The 24,308-nt window shown below is 36.9% G+C and overlaps 1 protein-coding gene across 3 annotated transcripts in view; it reads left to right on the plus strand.

Moving 5' to 3' along the window:
• Positions 1-24,308, plus strand: part of LOC132701850 (ecdysone-induced protein 74EF) — a 173,217-nt gene that overhangs the window by 134,399 nt on the left and 14,510 nt on the right. For all 3 annotated transcript variants that reach the window (XM_060670092.1, XM_060670093.1, XM_060670094.1), the window contains one exon: positions 17,977-18,195. In XM_060670092.1, coding sequence (XP_060526075.1) covers positions 17,977-18,195 — 219 coding nt within the window. The remainder of the gene's footprint in view (positions 1-17,976; positions 18,196-24,308) is intronic.

Here is a 24,308-nt window from a genome sequence, read left to right on the forward strand (position 1 = left end):
ATATTTTATTAAATTGTATATTGGCCGTTCTGGTCCAACACCTTTTGCCATCTTTCTGGCAGTAACATAATTCCCCTCTCATAAAAGTTTTGGTCCTTGCTGGCAAAAAACTGGTTCAGGTGGTTTTTGACATCTTCATTTGAGGTAAAGGTTTTGCCATCCAAAAAATTTTGCAGGGACCGGAACAAATAGTAGTCGGAAGGCGCCATATCTGGAGAATATGGTGGATGTTGCAGTACGTCCCATTCAAGCTGTAAAAGTTTTTGGCCAGTGACCAAACTTGTGTGAGGTCTCGCATTATCCTGGTGGAACACTACACCCTTCCTGTTGATTAATTCGGGCCTCTTCTCTTTAAGTGAATCATTCAATTTGTCCAGTTGATGACAATAGACTTCTGAATTAATCGTTGTATTGTCCGGCAAAAGCTCAAAAAAAAACGATTCCTTTGACATCCCACCAAACGGAGAGCATCACCTTTTTTTGGTGAATGTTGGCATTTGACACGCTTTGAGCCGGTTCATCTTTTCTGCTCCATGACCTCTTGCGTTTAACATTGTTGTATACAACCCATTTTTCGTCCCCAGTAATAATCCGCTTCAAAAATGGATCATTTTCTTGACGTTTGAGGAGCGAATCACACACGTCAACGCGACGACACAAATTTCGCTCCGTAAGGACATGGGGCACCCACACATCGAGCTTCGAGGTTAAGCCCATGCCTTTCAAATGGCCATAAACAGTCGAATTCGACAAATTTAATCTCTCACCGATCTCTCGTGTGGTTATTCGCCGATTTGCATCAACTAATGCCTTTATCGCATCTTTGTCAGCTTCGACCGGCCTTCCAGACCGTGGTGCATCTTCGACATCAAAATTGCCGGATCGAAATTTTGCAAACCAGTTCTGGCACTGGCGTACTGTTAACACGCCTTCTCCATACACATCCGTCAATTTTTTTCTCGCTTGGACAGCATTTTTACGTTTTCTGAAGTAAAAAAGTAAAATATGACGAAAATGCTGCTTATTGCTCTCCATATTTAAAAGGGCACCAACCAAAAACTACTGCGTAGAATTAATAGAACTTTTTCACACACAAGCCTTGCAATATCAGCTCTCAAGACATATAATGGTTATGCGGCTTAAGTGTGAAGTTGGTTTCGAAAAAACGTAATTAAGTCCTCTGACGGGAAAAAACGAAATGACTTTCCGAACAACCTTATATATAGTCTGCTTCAACATTGAAATCTAGCTCTTCCACGTCGAACCCAACTACATCTTCAACTATATGGTTTAAGCTGCTATAAAAAGACAGAGCATTTCAAGGTACAAGATGCATCGTTCCTTTTAAGTTTCCCGTCGGAGATTGGTTTACCATAATGCTTGCAAAATGCAAAATTTTTTGGATGGCAAAACCTTTACCTCAAATGAAGATGTCAAAAACCACCTGAACCAGTTTTTTGCCAGCAAGGACCAAAACTTTTATGAGAGGGGAATTATGTTACTGCCAGAAAGATGGCAAAAGGTGTTGGACCAGAATGGCCAATATATAATTTAATAAAATATTTATTCATTATACGAAAACTGTCTTTCATGTTCCCCAAAAAAAACGAAATGACTTTCCGAACAACCCAATACTTAAGTTATCCAGTTCTATATTTCTCCTACATTATCCTTTAATATAATAATTTGTTGATACTTCCTATTTTTTGAAAAAATAAAATAAATTAAAACCGGTTATACTGTAGAGTAAGATGATACTTGTGCTATTGCTATCACTGTTTTGTAGGCAGCCACATGGATGGGTGCGTTGTCCTGTTGAAAAACTATGTATTCGTCTTCAGTCAGCTTAATGAATGGTAAAGGAGGGACATATATCGGCCCAGATCATAACCGAACCTCCTCCTTTAATTCTTCGAGGCATAATTTTTCTATCAAATCATGCCAATAATTCTTACCTCCACCGGCACTGGCAAGATTAATTTTCTTTTCAACACTAAATGTGACAAGTTGCCAAAAGTCACCTTCTGATTGATTGATTGATTTAATTTTTGTTGTGTTTGATGTACTAACACATTTTTTCCGTTTGAAAAGTTTTGATTCAGTTGCCCACTTTCTCACTAAACATGGATCACAATTTAGATTATATCTACGCAACAGTACTGTTTGAGTTCATATTTTTTCACAGGTCTGTATCTTTCAGGGTTTGGAAAAAGAAATCAACGAAAATGTTGGTTAGGTAGGTTTTAAATGAAATATTGTAAATTGTACAAAAAGATATTAAGGCAAAGCCAAAGAATTTCGGAAAAATAAAAACTTAGCAACCCGTATTTATAAAAATTAATGACTCAACATTGATTGATTGATAACTTTGAAACGAACGAATTTTCTACGTTGTTTTATATTAATATTTTGCTCTCCGGCTGTCGCTTAATCTTTTCGAAAAATTGTTTGAGCTAAAAAACGGAAAATTGTAACGTAAAAGCTAAACCTTTCGGGCTAGGAAAGTACCGAGGTCCTATTGTAATAATTTTTTTTTATATCGGAAAGAAAGGCACTAAAAGATTAAGGCGGAGGTATGTGCGTGCGTATATATGGTTGGTTGTCTTTTCTAAACCGGCCGGTGAAATTAATGGGCATTTTACCGGTCACTCTATCCATTATGCGAGGCCCCCTCCCCGGAAAAAAATATTCTAGACCCGTTTAATGGATTATAAGACTATGCCCCGAGACCCGAAAGAAAGGGTGTATTTACATAACGGAATTTATTAATTTTATTTAACCGGGAATCTTGGTGAAATTTAACCGGTAGCCTTTTTAAAGTTGGTGAAATAAACGACAGTCGTTGTTTGGTTCTTTGACGAGTTGCGAAAAAGGTTTCGATTCAGTGCTAAAAATTAAAAAAAAAGTTTGAAAAATCTTTTTTTTTTATTTTAATTGATTTTTTTAAATTTTATAAGAATATATATTTTCCGTTTCTTTTGTGGTAGTTTTACATTATAACAACAGATTCAAATAAATCGGACTGTAGAACGATTTCTAAAATCGGCAAAAAAGAAATTCAAGGCATAGTTCAAAGTCTTAAAGCCCACCATAATGTTTGCGACAATAAGCAGCAAAAAACGAAAACAGGTAGGTAAATAATATTTTGTTTTATTATTACTTATTTCATTTTTATTTGTCCTTTTTGTCTTTTCTTGCCAAAATTTGAATTCATGCATATTTTATTTTTGTTAATGTGACTCAGCGGGATATATTATTAAAAATCTGTGAAGAAAACAAAAACCAAATATTTAATAATAATATTTAAGCATTTTGGTCTTCGGTCGGTGGTCCCGGCAGTGTCAACTTTACGTGAAACGTATAGAACCCAGAAATATTAAATATTGTTGACTTTTTTGATTTTTTTTGATTTGTGTAAGTTCATTTCTGCATGGCGTTTTGGTTCTAGTATTGAAATTATGGAATTTCGATTTGGATGAGGATTTTTGACGAACAAACAACAAAAATTAGTGAAGCAGTAGTAGATTTTGATGAAATTACACAGAAAATCAGCTTTTTTGCCTCTTATCCACCAAACCTGTGGATATCGACCTGAAACCTGACTTTTCGGGATGAGCGGCAACTGCAAAGAAGAAAAAAATTGGCGAAACCCCACTTTTTCAAAATTTCGGTCAAATTCCAATTAGAATACGCTTGTTGGCCATTCATTTTCAAGAAAACTTGATCGAACTTGGCAGATATCAACCTAAATCCTTCTTTCGGTCTAAACAGTTGCTCCAAGGAAGATTAAAAAAAAAAGCAACAAAAAAATAAGCGAAATTCCCCTGTTGCGGTATAGGCGACAATCGTTTTTATCGCATATCTAAACATCACCCATATTCAAAAGTAAAGTTACGGGTTTTCTTTCGTTGTAAATAGGATTTTTTAAAAACCAGAAGGGATCGTAAGTGAGGAATCAAACAGGGAAAAGCAGACGAATAAGGGCGGTACGTCGCGGCCCAAACCAGTCGCGTTGCGCATTTTTGTAGACGAAGAACTGGAAACGGGTAGATTTAAGTGAAAAATTATGCGACCCTCGTGTCCCCGGACCCCTTGCAGATATAACGTCTTCAGAAAATTACATAACAAAAGGGTCCCGGAAAAATTACACGAACTTCTGGGCAGCGCTTTAGAAATTAAATGAAACCAAACTTGTTTCCGTATAGAGAATTAGTGACCGCCGCTCAGTTGTTGCTTTTCTCGTATATATATATATTTTTTTTTTGAATCGATGTGCGAGCCCATGGAGAGTGGTCAGCCATGTCAGAGGCGGCGGCACCCTCGAAAATAGATACCGAAACTGTGGGAAAATGCTAGAGCTGGCGTGCCTAGACTCGTTTTTCGGACATTTTTAAACGTTCGTTGTGGTGGTCAGTCTGTTGGTCATTTCGTTTCTCGGATAAGGGTCGGACTGATGTAACTCGACACGTCGGGAGGTTTTTTTTAACCCGCCGTCCACTTCGAATAACGCGTCAAAAAGGACTGTCCGGTAACGGTTTTTGACGAAATTGAATTTGTAGCCCCGCGCTTTATCCCGTTTCTTTTTAAACGGTCGACAAAGATCGTAATTCAAAGAGTCATTCCCTTTTTTATGCCCTAATCTTTCTCATAATTTCATAATAAGTCCCACTGACCCCAAGCTTAGTTTTAAGTCCCCCCCGTATTTTGGAAAAAGTCTGGAAAATTTCTGTGGTATGTAGAATATTAAAAAATAAACATGTGAAAAAGGACCCCAAAAAATCATTTTTTAAAATTGTATCTCTAATCAATAAAAAAAAAATGTAATGGACTGCGAAGGCCTTTCTCTAGTACCTGCTAACAAAAAATACTCCAAAGATGGTAAAAATGGCTACTATATCGTAAATAACACAATTTCATTTTGAAGTATTGATGAATTTGGATCCAAATTAAAACGTTATTGTCGCTTGGCAAAAGTGGAAAATGAATTAATCCTCCATTTTGATTTTTTTTTCCCAAAGAAACTGTTTTTTTTTATATCCAAAATTTTTGAGGTTTTATTTTTTGAAAATATTAATTATTGTTGAAAATAAGGAAAAATTATTATAAAAAAATTCCCGACAAAAAAGCAAAGACCCCAATTAACACCCTTTCTTGGCGCTCATTGAATAAAAATATTGATATAGTTTGATAGCGGAAATACGCGTAACTTTTTTCTAAAGAAAAAATAAAAATTGAGTTTTTTGACAAGATCTGGAACTCCATTTAAACAAAAGTGTCTGTTTTCGTACTACTGTTCATAGACTCCATTGTATGTTTCAAGATTTATAGAAGATAATAATAATAATAATAGTAATGATAATAATAATAGTAATGATAATAATAATAATAATTCTTTTTTAGCTCGGGATGCTACATACCAAAACAATTGTTTACAAAGTTTTACGAAATACACGAACAAACAAAACCAACAAACAACATAACTGTAACCAGAAATCTACATATAGGCAAAATTAAGATGAAACAGCGAATTATACTTAAAAATCTAGACATCACATATTCCCTCAACATAGTCTTAAAGTTAATGAAATTATCACACTTTTTCAAGGTATTTAGCAGTATTATTTTCGGAGAGACCCTTATACAGAATAGAATTTGTCATTTGGTTAGAGCAATTACCTATCTACTAAAATAAAATCATTGCGGTTTCTCGTATAGTAACTATGTACGCTGTTAGAATATTTTACTTTATCACTGTACTCAGGTAAAAGGTTTTTTCTTAACTTATACATAAAAATATTTACATCATAAATAATTCCTTGTTTAACCGTCATTTTGACATTAGATTTACACGAGTGTATCTGTTACACTTTAAGATCGATCTTAATGCACTAGTGTGAATTACTCGAAACTCGTTTATCTTATAGTTCGGTAAGATATACAGGAGTGTGGAGCAAAATTTGAGATGAGGTGCCGCAATGCTGTTATATAAAAGGTGTTTGGCCTACATGGAACTACGTGTACTAGCATGTCATTATTTATTTCAATTTTTATGTTTTCTATATTAACAGTACAGTTTTTTCCCAAAAATACAAAATTTAGACTTTGACGTGTTAATATTAAGTTTGTGTTTACATAACCATCCATATATTCGGTTCAACTCACTGTTAATACTACGTTTCATCTGATCTACGTCACTACCAACTATATATAACATTGTATGATCTATCGTTACATCGCCCCAGTACAGTATAATTATCGAAGAATGTTTACTCCTTCTGTTCTCTAATGTTTAAATATTAAAACGTATTGGTGGAAAACGGAAAATAACACGTAATTGACAAAAAAAACTTCAAAAGTGACACATATAAGTTGTCAAAACGTTCAAAAGTCAATCTAGCGTCGCGTTCCCGGTTTTTGTTTGTTTGCGTAGCACTCCGTCACGAAGTTACTGTTTTTTAACAATGATTGTGAATGGTTAGTGTTGGGATTGGTCAATTGACCACTTTTTAGTTGACTAGTCAAATTCCATCAAAATGTTTTAGATAACAATTATAGTGTTATCAATATATCAATATCAATACTCCATTATTAGGACTTATAGTGTAACTTAGCAGTGTATGAGTGTTAAATATCTTCTTTTTTTTATTTAATGTTCTACATCCGACTAATGTTTGTTTTGTATAAATCCATCGATTTATACTAACATTGTGGTTGCTATTTTTTGGTACTAAGTACTGTAAGCGACCTAAACTTACAATAAATCAATAAATGAATTCTTTTCAAAAAAACTGTTTTTTTATTATTCGAAATTGTTGAGGCTTTGTTTTCTGAAAATATTAGTTATTTAATAAATTAATTAATTAGTTTTGCTTGTAGGAGCTCAGTTTAAAAAATTAAAAATATTTCAAGAAATCCCCAAAATTACGCAGTATTTTTTAATTTACCCCTTCTTGGGGCTCGTTGAATAAAAATATTAATATAGTTTGATAGGGGAAATGCGTGTAACTTTTTTTCCAAAATAATAATAATAATTTACAACCCTCTTCAAGGAATGAATATTTGATGTCGACCACTACCGAAGCAACATACGACAGAACTTAAATTACAATTTATATTTAATTCTCATAACTGCTTTCTTGATGTCGATATTTTTGTTACTCCTATGAAAGGTTTTAAATGTAATAGTCTTAATATTATTATACCACTTTGCATCACGCTATATTTACTTTGTGCTGATGAATGCTAAAATTTAGATTTATTTGTATAGCTATCTTTCTAAGATACAACGGGGATCCTTTTCTTGGTACTTTGTACTGTACGCAACCTAAATTGTCAAATAAATTCAGGGAATCCCAATAAAAAATATCCACTGCATTTAGTTCTCAGGGCGATGGCGACGTAACGCACATAGAAATAAATATAATTTCTGTCAATTGACACAAAAAAAAAATTGATCGGTCAATTCCACAACCCTAGTAAGTATGTATAAATTTTTAAAATTTTGATTTTATTTTAATTGTTTTAAATATTTTATTTATAAATATATATATATATATATATATATATATATATATATATATATATATATATTCTCACGTATTGATTCACGGATGGAAAAATGTGATGACACTATATTCCGGGATATCATCCGTTCGCTCGTTGAACTCCGACTGGAATCCTGCTTCCGACTGGAATCCTGCAGACGTTTCGCCAAAATCTCACTTGGCATCTTCAATGCTCGCGCTCCGAAAACACTTCGAACACTGGGAGGTTATCGGCGGTGCGTGTGGTATTTATACTCTGCGCCGGAGATGGTAACGGTGCTGCTTGTGCGTGGGGGGAGGTGGCTCCGCCCCCTGAATTGTCGCGTTGTTAATTTCGCCCGATCGTAGTTGCGATGTCCCCGTTGGCTGCTGCGCATCGCTCTGCTGTTTGATTATCGTTCTCCACGTGTTGGATAAATGCAGAGCGTCGTCTCTCGTATTGAGGTGTCCGGACTTTTCTATTTCGATGGCCTCTCGTATAATCCTAGTCCTAAAATCAGGAATATTAGCTATTTGTTTGCAAGTGCCGAAATCAATTTTATGGCCTGTCTGATGTTGGTGCTGAAACAAAGCAGATGTTGTTTGTTTGTTTCTTATGGCTAAACGATGTTCCTCGAGCCTGGCTGAAATCCTTCTGTTGGTCTGTCCCACATACGTCAGGCTGCACGATCCGCATGCTACACTGTATACTCCTTGGTTTTCCAGAGTAATTTTTTGTTTTGGGTTTCTTAGTATTGCTCCGATGGTATGGTCAGGTTTGTATGCTGTTGATATGTCGTGTTTCCGTAATATTCGGCCGATTTTGTCAGTAACCCCCTTGATGTATGGCAGGACAGCGATCGATCTTCGTTGGGTCTCGTCCTGCACTCTCTGCTGCGGCTGTTGTTGTTTATTGATTGCCTTGTTGATGGTGCGCCTTTGGTATCCGTTTTGTTGAAGACAGGTACTAATTTTCTTCAGTTCTTTATCTCTGTTCCTCTCGTTTGTGAGCCTGAAGGACCGAGCAATTAATGTATTTGCCACTGCCTGTATCTGTGATGGGTGGTGATGAGATTTAGCGTTCAGATATCTATTAGTGTGTGTTGGTTTTCTATAGACGGTGTGTTCCAAGTGTCCATCTTCGGTCCTTGTGATGTGCACATCTAAAAAGGGCAGACTGTTATCCTCTTCAAGTTCTATTGTAAATTGAATCCTTGGGTGAATGGAATTCAGATGATCTAGGAATTTCAAAAGCTCCTCCTTGCCAAAAGGCCATACAACAAATACGTCATCAACGTATCTTGTCCATAGTTTTGGCTTCAGATTTGCCTTCTCTATTGCTTTCTTTTCGAAGTAAATCATGAAGAGGTTGGCAATCACAGGTGAGAGAGATGATCCCATTGCTGCTCCATCTATTTGTCGGTAAATTTTCCCGTTGTGCATAAAGTAAGCGTTTTTCAGGCAATGTCTTGACAGATCCATTATGTATGGCGGAAGATCTTCGTTTTCTTCTATAAGCAAGAGTGCCTCTTCTACTGGAATACTCGGGTAGAGGGATTTGACATCGAAACTTGCCATAATGTCGTCCTTGTCCATCCTGAGAGAACCTCAGATTTTAGGTTCTCTCAGGATGGACAAGGACGACATTATGGCAAGTTTCGATGTCAAATCCCTCTACCCGAGTATTCCAGTAGAAGAGGCACTCTTGCTTATAGAAGAAAACGAAGATCTTCCGCCATACATAATGGATCTGTCAAGACATTGCCTGAAAAACGCTTACTTTATGCACAACGGGAAAATTTACCGACAAATAGATGGAGCAGCAATGGGATCATCTCTCTCACCTGTGATTGCCAACCTCTTCATGATTTACTTCGAAAAGAAAGCAATAGAGAAGGCAAATCTGAAGCCAAAACTATGGACAAGATACGTTGATGACGTATTTGTTGTATGGCCTTTTGGCAAGGAGGAGCTTTTGAAATTCCTAGATCATCTGAATTCCATTCACCCAAGGATTCAATTTACAATAGAACTTGAAGAGGATAACAGTCTGCCCTTTTTAGATGTGCACATCACAAGGACCGAAGATGGACACTTGGAACACACCGTCTATAGAAAACCAACACACACTAATAGATATCTGAACGCTAAATCTCATCACCACCCATCACAGATACAGGCAGTGGCAAATACATTAATTGCTCGGTCCTTCAGGCTGACAAACGAGAGGAACGGAGATAAAGAACTGAAGAAAATTAGTACCTGTCTTCAACAAAACGGATACCAAAGGCGCACCATCAACAAGGCAATCAATAAACAACAACAGCCGCAGCAGAGAGTGCAGGACGAGACCCAACGAAGATCGATCGCTGTCCTGCCATACATCAAGGGGGTTACTGACAAAATCGGCCGAATATTACGGAAACACGACATATCAACAGCATACAAACCTGACCATACCATCGGAGCAATACTAAGAAACCCAAAACAAAAAATTACTCTGGAAAACCAAGGAGTATACAGTGTAGCATGCGGATCGTGCAGCCTGACGTATGTGGGACAGACCAACAGAAGGATTTCAGCCAGGCTCGAGGAACATCGTTTAGCCATAAGAAACAAACAAACAACATCTGCTTTGTTTCAGCACCAACATCAGACAGGCCATAAAATTGATTTCGGCACTTGCAAACAAATAGCTAATATTCCTGATTTTAGGACTAGGATTATACGAGAGGCCATCGAAATAGAAAAGTCCGGACACCTCAATACGAGAGACGACGCTCTGCATTTATCCAACACGTGGAGAACGATAATCAAACAGCAGAGCGATGCGCAGCAGCCAACGGGGACATCGCAACTACGATCGGGCGAAATTAACAACGCGACAATTCAGGGGGCGGAGCCACCTCCCCCCACGCACAAGCAGCACCGTTACCATCTCCGGCGCAGAGTATAAATACCACACGCACCGCCGATAACCTCCCAGTGTTCGAAGTGTTTTCGGAGCGCGAGCATTGAAGATGCCAAGTGAGATTTTGGCGAAACGTCTGCAGGATTCCAGTCGGAAGCAGGATTCCAGTCGGAGTTCAACGAGCGAACGGATGATATCCCGGAATATAGTGTCATCATATATATATATATATATATATATATATATATATATATATATATATATATATATATATATATATATATATATATATATATATATATATATATATATATATATTTTTTTTTTTTTTTGTGGCTCTTTAGAATTTATGAGCGAATAGTCATCCAAATCAAATAGAAAACAACATGTCCCCGATCCCAGGATAAGAAAGAGCAACACAAGCCCTATCTATTTTGTCTTAGTATATTTAAGCAAATACCCTGCATTTTCTCTCCTCCGAATGTTATTTTGATGTTTTTGTCCCAACGACCTTTCCGTTGTTATATTTTTATCGCTAAATATTCCACGTGCGCCTTTTTTTCCTAGTGAAATTCGTTATTGACGGGTATTTTTAGCCGGGTGGCGGCGGTATCGTCAAAATTATATATTTTCCGTTTAACGCGGCAATTACCGATTGTTGTTTTCGACTTTCGGGAATTATCGGCGCGAGTTGACGCAATTTTGTTTACTACGAGTCGACTAGGAAGCGCGCAAATTGACTTTTTCTTTTTGGAGAGGGGCCGATCGGACGTCTTTTGTTTCGACGTCGCCGCGTTTGGCCAAAGTTCGAAGTGACGTCGTCAACAAAAACGCAGAGTATTCCTTCACTTTCAAAAATTTTGCATTTCGCACACTTCACCAAAAAACTCTGTACAAACAATTATCAAGTTAAATAAAATTATATAGTTGTTACGTTAATCGCATCCGTGTGAGTTTTTATCAAATTTTGAGAGAAGTACTTTACATCACGTTCATTTTCCGGACTTCAGACAACCTAAATCCGGACGCGATACATTTCCCCAAAAAAGTATTTGTATTTCTCTATGTTAGGCTTAGAAAAAACGAGAGTGTAATCTTTATTATTAAATAATTTCGGCTAGAAGTTGAGCCAGTTTTGGGATTAGTTAAAACGAAATCCGACAAAGAATCCTCTTATAGCATTCTACAAAACTCACTCGTAAGTCTCATTTGCTTTATTCTTAGCTTATTACGGCTTAAGAAAAGTCTTTATGGCAATTGCATCGAACAAATATATTTACTAAGTATCTACAATATAGTCGTTTAGTGGCAGAAGTGTGGCTTAGTAGAATATCTTATAAAACGACTTATAGAATATTATTATGAATATTATATAGAATATTATGACTTATAGAATATTATTATTATACGACTTATAGAATATTATATATTATTATATGAATATTATTATTATGTATATTAATATAGAATATTATTATTATTTGCTTAGTATACAGGAATCTAACATAAACAATAAAAATACATTCCTCATAATATTGTCCGCTGAACGTAGTCGTCCATTTTCCAAGTTTGAAAAGGAAAACAATTATAATGAAATTGCATAAATGATTAAATAACTCAATTTTAATTATAATCATCTAAGCATTTTTACTCCTTATAATTAATTATTGGAATCTACATACAGATATAGAAATATATTATAAATATATTAAGGGTTATACATTAAGTTTCACGTCTTAAGATCCCACTAAAGTGTATAATTAATTGTGTTTTATTAAATTTTATATGAATTATTAATAAATGATAATACTATTCATTATTTATTATTCATTGATTTGCTCTTTGTAGCAATGTTCTTTAGACCAGTTTTTAATTGACTAGTCAAATTCGATCAGATTGATTTAAATAACAATTGTATAGTGTCATCAATCATTATTTAATAATAACATGTATTTTATAATGAATTATTATGCGTTTGTGATATCCAATTTGCCCGAATACTATGTTTAACGACTCGAGCAATCTCAATAAAAATATCCACTCCATTTAGTTCTCACGCGATGGCGACGTAACGCACAATATAAATAAATACAAATATTTCACTACATGTATAAAATTATTTCGGTCAATTGATACAAAAAAAATAGTCCGGTCAATTCCAACCCTATGAATGTTGATTAGAACTGTTGCAGACTTATTTACCGTCATCGCGGTTTTACATATTTGGTTAATTAATGCTTTTATCCATTTGTATTTTTAAAAATGCAAAGATTTTGGTCTCTAATTATAATTTTGTTTGTCAAACTCAAATGTTCTTTTGCGTAAAAGCAATTTCATTTATTTTTATATTTTTCAGAAATTATTCTAGATCATATATGAATCAGGTCTGGTTAAGTTTAAAGTATTATGCTACAGAGCATTTTTTGATCATGGTTGGGAGGCATGTTTCAAACCATTTCTTTAACTGTTTCCCACTTCCTGTTTAGTAGTTATTTATTTTTTTCTTTCCACCAAGCCCAACTTGTGAGGTTGCGGTCAATTTCTGAGATGGAATTTGTAAAAAAAGGTGATACAAAACAATACAAAGCAAGATTGGCCCTGCGGTAACTGTACTGATAAACCAACCATCAGTCACGAAATAACCAACGATTTCCTGTTGGTATTCCTAATAGATAATCTCGCGTGTGACCAGAGAATCACCTAAAGCTCATCCGGGTATTCGGATCGGGGTTTCGCAATGTCCAGCTGGGCGACCGGACAATCGGACGATTATGTCGTTACTTTAAGGTGACCGTTGGATAAGTAAATTGCGCGTTTGCGACTCAATGGCCGACCATGTGAGAACGCGCGACAGTTCGCGATTGTTTTGTCATTTGCATAAACCATTCAGCGACCGTAAGATGTTTTGATTTATCGGGGTGCGAGAGGGGAGAGCGGAGAGTCGCGCGGTTTTTGGTCAGCCGATTGTCAAGTGCGATTAGGCAACCGTCCTGTGTCGGATTGTGGGAATTTTTTTTTCGGCCGTCACTCAATGATTAGGAAAGAACCGAATTTTTATAAAATTATTTTGGAGTTTTATAATGAGGATACTGGATATTCCCAACGCTTTTGGAGGGGGGGGGCGGTGTCACACGTTGGGCCAGTAGCTAAGGTTCCCTCTCCAAATACTCCGCTCTGAATTTCGCTCAATTTTCATATTGTGTTAGTTGTCCAAAGTGTTATGTTCATATGAACAACTTGTTAATAAATGGTATTTTACCCCCCACTCAGGTTTGCGTTCGTATGTGTCGGATGGCTTGCTGAGGCAACAGGTCATTCATTGAACTGACGTGGCTTTTACTTAAAATAAATAAGAACTAAAAGTTCAGATTTTCACGAAATTATATATTTTGACATGACAATTGTTTCGACAACACCGTGTCCTTATCAAATGTTAAAGACACGGTGTTGTTGAAAATCTGAACTTTTGGTTCTTATTTATTTTGAACAGGTCATTGGCAATAATAGGTGATCGGTACTGTAGGACTTCAGCAAGCCATTCGATACGCTAGACCACACTTACTTCTCAAAAAGCTTGGGTATTTTGGACTGAGCCATTCAGCTGTGCATTTCTTCAAGAGTATGGTGCTGGCTGAAAATGTTTGTAGTTTTGTTGCTGCCAAGAAAGGAATACCACAGGGAAGTGTGTTGGGACCGTTATTGTTTACAGTCTTAACAGCAGAGTTTTTGTATCGCCTCAAATGTTGCCTTATCAATATGCTGATGACATGCAGATTTATCATCCATGTTCGTTAGTCCCGCTAAAACTCGAGAACGGCAGAACGAATTTATTTTATCTTGGTCTTGAAATGTTCGTGGAGGTCTAGGGAAGGTTTAAAAGTTAAGAAAAATCGTAATAAGGGCCGGGAGAAACCTTAAAACAATCGTTGTCTTCTTCCTGTATAAACGTAATTATTTCTATTCAATAAAATCCATATTAAATTATAATCACTGTTGTCTAAGAAACGCAGGAGTATTCCTAACTTCAAAGAGTCAATTTTCAATTTGTTACCGCTGCACAAAGTTCAAATCGTATGGTCACAAAATGTAGATCGTTAGTTGCACTGATTTTCAATTTGGTCGGCTTCGCGAAAACTTCAGTTGTTAATCTATCAGATTATTTTGTTTTATAGATTGATAAATATTAAGTTTTGTCACAAACTAAATTTCTGAACCCAACCATAATATTTGACATCAGATTCGCCAACCAACCAACCAATATGTCGTGCACATCAAACCCAACAGCAAGCACGACATAATGTTTGTTTTAAGATTATTTTATACGAAATTTAGATCTTTTATTTATCAATTGAGGCAGTACGAAGCTGGGTCAGCTAGTTAAGTATATAAATAATCACATTTCTTTTTTTAAAATTATATATGATTGTTCAATTATGATTCTTATAATGTTTTCTTAAGATGAGCAGCTATGCTGGATCCCGCCACTAAGTGCCTATATTTATTGTGTAACGCATCCTTTCGCGTTTAATGGATACATACGAAAACAACACAGTTAAAAAAATCACCAACCAAGTTTGAACTGTGTTTGTTTATTCTTTACTTGTTCTCTTCGATCCTGGGAATACTAAGGAAATAAGAAAATAATAAATAAATATTCCGGCGGCAAGGCTTCTGTTCCTTTTTGCTCTTCCGTGTACTTTTGCTTGTAAAGAATGGACGGAAAAAAAGAAAGAAGGCGAAAACAAACACAAAATTTCACGGCGCGTACCGGTTCGTCGGAAAAAAAAACGAATGACAGCTATTTCGCTTGGTCTACACCCTGCGATGGACTACGGCGATGACCCCGTCCCGTATAATAGATATGATTAATGGACAAAAGGTCGTAGGGGTCACGCCGGACATCGGAGGGATGAAACGGACATGTATCGGGTGACGGAACTTGAAAAAACCTGCTCCAGGGGTGCGGACGCATCGTTGCCCAAAATAGCGGGGTAGGGGATGTTTTCGTGTTACAAAGGGCTCCTCCGGGACCGACGTTGTCATCGACGATGTGGAAGATACGCTTCCTGAAGGTCGACGCGGTAACGTCGATATTTGACCGACGGCGCGTTGATAATCGTAACGTATCAATTCGGCGCCTTTGTGAAAGGGCGTTTTGTCGGTCGGATGCTAACAAAATCCAGAAACATCTCACAATACGGATAAAAAGGACGTCATGACCTAAATTAAAACGCCCCCTTAAAGCAAGGCTTTGGATAAAGCTAAATGTTATCTTAACACAAATCCGCCACATCGTTGATTTTATTTCGTTATTCATTAATCGGAGAACAACCGATTAATTATCTTGATCTATGATAACAACAATTAATTAATTTACTCTCAATCTCATTAAGTTTATAAGATGCACTCTTATATATATATATCTGTAAGTTGTCGACTTCAATTTTTTTGATTTGTTACTTGAAATAAAATTCATCTTCTGGCGTGAAAGAATTTGTTGACTCAAGAATACGTATTTTTTTACTTAAATACCATTTAAAATCTATATCATATATACCGCTCAGTAATATCAAATCTTTTAAATGTAATTGTGGTTAAATTTTGCATATTAAACTAGCTTAATTCAGAGTAACGAACGATTTATTTTACAAAATTTACGGTTTTAGGTTTGTCAGAGGAGCTCAACGTTACTGAACTTTGCACGTAACGTAATCTCCGAGAAAGTGAAACTCTATTTCACGTACTGTTCATATTTTCTCTTTCAACGAGGTTAGAACTGGATAATCTTACACATAGAGCCGATTTGGGTTCTTGCTCATTAACGATTTTTTTTCTTTTTCATTTTTCTTCGCTTTTCGGTAAATGTTTCATAAGACAGCGTTTCTGTTATAATTAGGTACGTATTAACACTTAGAGAAGCTTGTTAAAGGAATAATTTGCATTTTTTTAACAATAAATAATATTTTTGAGAGAGATAATACAGTTAACGAACTTATATATTAAATATAAATCAAATATTCTGTGGAAAGTAAACAACGATTTAGGCATACAAACCAAACTTATTATTTGTCATATGTATCGTGTCTGCTCTGCAGTCTGTTGCAATAAATAATTCAAATTGTGACTCCCGGCTATCCCTTTTAAACGACACTAAACGCACGGGAATGATCGTGACGTCATACCGCTGCTTTTCGATCGATACGGCGACATGTTATAGTGTTATTCTCAAGTTATAGGCGTTTACGTTTATTTTTGGCTGGGTGTTTGCATTTGTGCTTAGTGTGCTTTACATGATAATAATGGAACAACACAAAAACAATATTACAAATCGTGCAATCGTGTTTGAGTAGAACCCGTAAAACGCCAGATAAAATTTTTATTCGTCGCTTTCGTAATCGTTAACAATAGTGATATAATGGATAACTATTTAAATTGTAATGTCAATGACGTGTCATTTTTGTCCGGAGTGTCGGCTTTAGCGCCAAGAGTAACCCCTCGACCCCGGACGTAGGCCCGGGGCGTCTTTTAAGAGGATCAAATATTTGACCGCACCCCATTGTTATCCCTTTATCCCGTGAGATAATAAATAAAACTCTTGTAGATCTAGAAAGGTGCGAAAATGAGCCGGACGCAGGTAAAAGCCGACGCGTTCGCTATTTTGTCACAACAATGCAATTACACGGCGACGACAAAAGATTAGAGGGGGTAGATTATAGATGGACCACCGTCCGTGGCGAAAACAACGTAACCGATACCCCCCAGTTATAATACGACCAAAAATATAGTGCACTTATTGCTTTGACGTTTTCAGTATTTTACAGCACCTTAAACGCAGACCTTGGCAGGACCGTATTAAAACCCATCCCGACAGATGTTTATTCTGGATTAAGCAGGTCTTGCCTGAGATGGACCGTAACGAATATTTGTAGAAAGAAATTGCGGGGTATTTTCGAATAAGTAGAAGCGTTTATTTTAACATCGGGTGACATGTATTGTTCTTAAGAGTTTAATCTAAATTACAGTATGTTCGTATATATTACGATCTGACTGTGATCTTTCTAGTAAGTACGTATTTATGTACTTGATTCTCGATCTGTGGAAATGTAATTCGGTAAGAGGTAGCTAAACTGTCAGTATAAAGCTGCTGCAGTAGCGATAGTGACGATTTTTTAAGTGAGTGATACTTTATTATTATTATATTTAATATTTTGTATATTATTAATGATGAGAACGTAAATTGTTACTTTGTACAATTTTTTTTATGTACATTTTTCAAGAATTGCTCGGTGAAAGAGATTGAAAATATACTTATATCCTGTTTGTTAGTGTAGGTAGATAAATTCCTAGGATGCTAAGGGTCCGCTCGGCAGGGTGTTCCGTAAGAGTCTACCTTTTTGGGGTAATAAACAGTATTCAAAGTTAATCGCGGGGTTCGGTTGTAAAAGCACTATATTTCTGGTTGAAGTATACCTTCATAGGGACCACCACCGTCCGATTGCGATTTTCTCCTCTGATGTGTTTTCCCGTTTTCTTTCTTCGCAGGTTCGTTGCCGCCGAGTCCGGCCGATTCGGGAGTGTCCGACGTCGACAGTTCTTCGAGCGGACACGCGTCAACGGACGAGCTCAAGGCGCGTCTCCAGCCGTCGATACATTCGCCCGTGGCAAACTTATTCTCGAGGCATCCCCTGTCTTGGTCGTCGCCCGTTCACCAACGCGCGCCGAATCACATGTCTCAGCAGTTTTACCAGCCCTTCGCGTCGAGTGAGTGCCTTTCTTTCCTTATCTTGTGCGAATTCCTAACGTAAATCGACGGGGTCGCACTGCGCATGGGCAGGATGGATTTTTCGGACGTTATATTTACTTTATCGGTGCACTTGCGCGTCAGCAGAACAAGACCAAGGCAAACGCCTACGAAGCATACCGGATAAAATACTTAAAATAAAGCCGGTACAAAACATACGATGTACACCTATGGACCATGACACTATTACATATCATATATCACAGAAATCATTGTTTAGGTATTCGTCAACGTTGTAAAATGCGTTTTTTCAACTTTTTTGCAACTTTAACGTTCCTAGTCCAGTCAGGTGTGGCACTTTAAAACATTTTGTTCCAAAATAGTCGACTTCTATTAGACCATAGGATCAGAACGTCCTCATATCGAGTATTGCAAGAATGAAAGTGAGAACGCTATCTAAATCGACAAGCAAACAATTTAAGTATGGTAAGTCATTATGAATTTTTCATTACAACATTCCTAAAGCCTAGATCACTGGTTAGTCCGGTGCAATGTTTACAAAAAGAAACTTCTTTGGATTTGCCCACCGCTCAAAGAGAAAATATAATTAGGAAAGGAAGGAAAGGGAAGAAATGAACAACAAACAAAGAGTACACCAGAGTAAAAAAAGAACTCAGCTACACGACTGCATTATTGAACACAGACCTTATATATGTTTGTATAGTTTTTTTTTTTTAACTAAACACATTAAACAAGATCTCGGTGGTCCTATGTTTAGTTACTCTACGTTGGTAATCTTCATAGCAAGTAGGGCAAATGGTAGACTAAGCAGCTAAGCTGAACTTCAAATCTTTGATGAAGGTTCAGTCAACTTGGGATTTGTTTAAAAAAAACTGCAAAGTCGGCTGTATAATACAAGTTCAAAGCGCCTTGGGGAACTCCCCCATCAAGTGCTTCAAAGTCAGAGTTGGTCGGCATTAAAACAAACCCACTGCCTGCTAGACCGTATTTAAAATTTAAGAATGTTAATGTTGTTTTTGTGGACTCCAAAGTCTTTAAACTTTAATGTACTGATAGGAACAGATAATGGAAGGAACTAGGAGAAAATAGAATGAAAGGGAGGCAAAAATAGTTGGATCACTACTTTTCCTCCTTGACTATAATCGTAATAAGTTCTGCTCTGAAAAAAATTATGGTAATCGCAGATGTGTGATTAAGGAATCTTAGAAACCACCGATCAACCTGTTCTATCAAGAAGCGTTTTCAAGGTGAATTCTGAAACCAAGCATCCCAAGAGCTTTGTCCGAAAAGAAAGGTAAGTGTCCAAAGTAACTCTAAGAACCCTAAGGTGAATAAACGTATTATTCAGGCAGTACCGATAAAGGAACCTCCTGGGGAACACCAGATCTTTCAAAAGATACAAAGTCGTCGACACGAAGAAACTACAGACGACAACCCAGACCGCAGACATTGTAGCTTTGAGGTTCTTTATAACAACTGAAGCCGGTCTTCCAAAACTAAGGAAACGTGCCAGTCCTGAGTGTGACGTTAAAGTGGTCGAGCCAAAACAAATGCACAGTTCTTTCTTCGTCTTGTTGATTATTAAATTACAAAACAAAAAACTTACTCTTCGCGGAAAATTAAAACCTGTTACATTTACGGGTCGTGTACAATTTTGATGTTTATAAAATTTGAAATATTTTTTTTCACACGCTCGTTTGTCGCCGCATACGATATTGATGAAAGAAGGTTTTCAATGTTGACGTGTTGATGTTTCCACAGTTTAACGAGGACAATAAAGTTGCCGATGGGAAAATCTCCTCCTAAGCCGCGTTCCAACAAACCCCGAATTTCTCATTGTTGCACTTATTTACCGGATTTGATGACACGGCGTCAGCAAATAATTTTTAATTGATAACGTATATTATTGCGGCGCCATCGGCTACTGAGCGGCGTTTAGGGTTAATAAAGTAGAATATTTTTGCGCTCGATTCACGAAATAAATCCCAAACGTCACAACCCCCTATTTGCAGCAATAAGCGCTAGGTTTTTGGTTTTTAGACGCGTTATACAGGTAATTATTTTTCTACATGGGCAGCACTGCGGAACCAGTTAAACGTAAATTTAGACATTTCACGATTTTTCTTGAAGAATTAGGAAGACGTTTCGTCTCGAGGATAAAGAGAAAATGCTCCGCCCACCACAGGTCTGGCGATTTTTCTAATTTATTCTGTGGGTCTCGGATATTCGGCCGACCTTGACAGTTTTGGACGTCGCGGACATTTTTTCCCCCCCATTATTTTCGTCCGCAGGTTATTTTCGCGTTGTTTTCGACCGGTCCGGCGGTTTCCTATTTGGCTTCAACGTGGCTGGTCAATACGGTGCGGCGTTGCCACGTCCGCGTCGATTTTCGGCATCGCCGCTAGATAACGCGCCGATCGTTATTGCGATGGGTCTGTTAAATTAGGCCAGCACCAACCACTCCATATAATAATGTATACTAAAAATTATCATATTCCGTTGCCAAGTTTCTTTTATAATTTACCCCACACCTGACGACACGTTTGAAGCGTTCGCGAAAAAAAAATGTCCGCGTTATTGTCCACGGTATTTTGAAATGTTAATGTCGCGGCGACGCTGCGGTTTTATTTGTAACACACAATAACTGTGGCACGTAGGTATGCGTTACGCAAACCATGACCTCGGTCAATGTCAAATCTATAATAATATGCTCTACGTACGACGAAAATAGAACGGCGACTCACTCTCGCTTTCCGAATATACTCTGCGCCGTTATAGAATCTGTCCCGTCGCGGTTGCGTAAGCGGCCGGTTTAGTTTTGTTTTTTTTTTCGCGTTCCCATCGGACACATCCGTCCATGAAAAATAAATCATTATAAATATCGGCCGAATTCCGTTATAATTTTTTCTGGATCGCTTAAGGTTTGTTTCCGTATCAAGCAATGTTGGGCAAACTGATTTTTATTTAAAAAAATCAAAAATGATTTTTTTAAAATCCTGAATATTTTATTTTTTTAAAATTTCATAATAACATATATTTCCATTTTTTTTTGTAGCAATTACAAAATATTTTAAAGCCACTATAAACAATACAGTACAATATACTAAGCAGTCGTATTGAGTTTTCATTGTCGAATACGTTGCTGTAGCTATATAATAGTGCGATTTGTAAAACCTGCACGAAAAAAATTTAAGGGATAGTTAGCGCAATACGATTTTTGCGATAATAACCAGGAAGAAACGAATACAGGTAGTTACATTTTTTTATTCAAAGAAACTTCGACAGGCTACTGCAATACTTTTTATAAAACTTCTGGATTCCTCCTGCGTCGGTTTTTGTTGACTCGAACTAGCTCAGGTTTCGCCAATGATCCCGTTGGTTTCTTCAGAGCTTGACTGAAACTGTCAATTGTCAGTCAACAGCGCAGGAGGACTCCAGAAGTTTTATAAAAAAACATTTTTATTATTACTTATTTCATTTTTATTTAACTTTCCAACTCGCAAAAGGTAGAAGGTATTCACAAACACGTTTTCAAAAGAGTTAATACTGTCCAAGATTTATTTTTGGGATTAAACGCGGTAGGCCTGTTAGTCATAAACTGAAGGAAGCCCGATGGCTTCATATGAAAAATCTACGATATCTCCATAAATGTAATCTTTATCACAAAATTATAAGATTGAAGTCTCCACGCTATCTTTTCAAAAAAATCAGCTTTCGCACGGACCTTAACAATTTAAATTTAAGGTTTAAAGGCCTGCTCACCTCTCCACGTCACGCCTCTGGAATTTTTGAAAGATGTCTACTATAAACTATTTCCAAAGTGTAAGTCCCTCTATTTGCACAGATCGTACTAGGTATTTTTTTATTTTTTTTATGTGTATTTTTCCTGCCTAGCGTTGCTACCTTCTTCTTAGAATAGGTTTAAAAACGGAGACACAAAATATCTAATTTTGTTCATCTGAACCGTGTCCTTTTCCATTGTATACGTGAATAAAATTATTATTATTATTATTATTATTATTATTATTATTATTATTCACACATATAAAAAAAGTATTTCGTTTTCACATCGTATAATTTCTTTATCTTAGAATGTACACTATTTTCAGCGTATTAACTTAATTAAATCCAATAAACCCATTACTATTTTATTAACATTGGTATAAATTATATTTTTAATGTTTCTGTTTTCTTATTAGTCACTCGAATGTCACTTCACAGTTCTGTAGATCTTGCTACTACATCGTCTGTCTCGAGTTTCAGAACATTTCCGACAGGTTCGGAAATCCCCAAACATAAAAAAGAAAAAAAAAGAAAAATTAGTCTAATTTGAGTTGTCTCGTAACGCGAAACAGCTGAAACAGAAAAATTGACAAACAAATCGCAAAGTTTTCTTCTTTGTTTTTGTCCTTTCATCTAAGAGAATTTGAGAATCCATCTGAGGTGCCCCTTTTTGACATTCTTGAAAATAGTCCCTTAGTTGTATGATTTTTTCTTCTGAAGGGAAAATAATTATAATGCAGAGAAGTTCTTATTCTTGAACTTGGTTTCCGGATGTTTACGACCGGTGCCTACGTGGGCACGGAAATGTAAACATTTTATTCTCAAATTTTTTGGTTAATGTTCGCTAGTTTTGGGTACTTTTGGTTTTGATCTGCTTCCTAAAGACATATATCACTGATTAATGATTTCACTGCGGGAGCTCAGTGTACCGACTGACTAGGAGTTAGTCCCGAAGGAGATTTCGGCTAGTACCAAAACACCAGTTGTTATTTGATTCTACCGTTATTTATTTATTTTCAAAATCATCGACAAATCGCCACAAATCACATTAAATTACGGGTTTTTAGTGGTGCATGCCAACGCACAAAATTAATTTAAATTAAGCGGCGGATCTGGGTGTCAAAAGTCAAAAAGATATTTTCGTATTTCGGTGTCTCTGAGCCGAGTTCAAACGTCACGGCAGGCAGGATGTGCCGGTGAAAATAATCGCGTACGAATACATAACACTTTTTTGGTAATGTCTGAATGGGAATGAGTTGACGACACCGAGTTAGACCGGCAAAGGTCAGGGAGTTAGTCGAATTTATGCGTAAACTATTAGGTCACATTCGCGACGATGACCTTGATACGTTTGGGAATTAATGAATAATTTCGGCAAAGAGGAAGAAATTGGCAAGACTCTGCGGAAATCGACCGAACGGCCCGAGCGTTGTTGGCCGACCTGAGGCGAGAAAAGAAGAATTGATGTATGTGTGTGTGTGTAATCTTAAGAAAATAGTCATAGGCTTATGTGTTGGCTTAAGTTTGCCAAATTGTCGGGTCGCGATAACAACGTTCGAGTGTTAGGTTACGCGTCGTCGATAAAATCCGAAAATAAAAGTTGCACTCGATGTGTGGAGCAAAATAAAAATTATTTGTTGCTCCGCGATAACCTCGGTCCGAATTTATTGCGCCGCATGGCTTTCTGCGATAGTGCAGGAACATTCTTTAAACATACGACTTTAATCGGCGAATGTGTAATCGTGCGAGGGAGATAATTATGACTTTGTGCAATGCAGCAAAGGAACCAGGACCTTGTTGGACAGGTCAGGATGTAACTACGATACGTGAAAGCGCGTTACGTTTCGTAAGAGGTCACCCGTTTGCTGTTTTGTTGCTGGCGATGAACGTTCTCTTCGGCTGATATTTCGGACAAAACAGGATAATAAAAATTATCTGGTGTGTGTTTTTAATTATCGAAAATACGGCTGATAAGGTGCACTTGGATAATGCGGATTTTTAAGTCCCCTCTTGGGAAATTTTCAAAAATCACCAGTATTGATAATTTTTCAAAGAAATTTCTGAAATACTGGCTCGCATTGTACTCTGTACCTGCTTTTATATTGTTTAAGAGGGGCGGACTCAGGTCTTTGCCGGTCACCAATATGAGAATCAGTCACCCGAGACGGTGTTTATGCCCTTCATTTAGCTCCGCCCCCCTCAAACAATATAAAAGCAGGCACAGAGTAAAATGCGAGCCAGTTTCAGTCAAGCTCTGAAGAAGCCAACACAAACCGACGCAGGAAGTTTTATAAAAAGTATTGAGTAATGAATTGAATAAAATTAGCAG

This window comes from Cylas formicarius, unplaced genomic scaffold (genome assembly GCF_029955315.1).
Source record: "Cylas formicarius isolate icCylForm1 unplaced genomic scaffold, icCylForm1.1 PGA_scaffold_5__7_contigs__length_24384050, whole genome shotgun sequence".
In the NCBI taxonomy this organism is placed as follows: domain Eukaryota; kingdom Metazoa; phylum Arthropoda; class Insecta; order Coleoptera; family Brentidae; genus Cylas; species Cylas formicarius.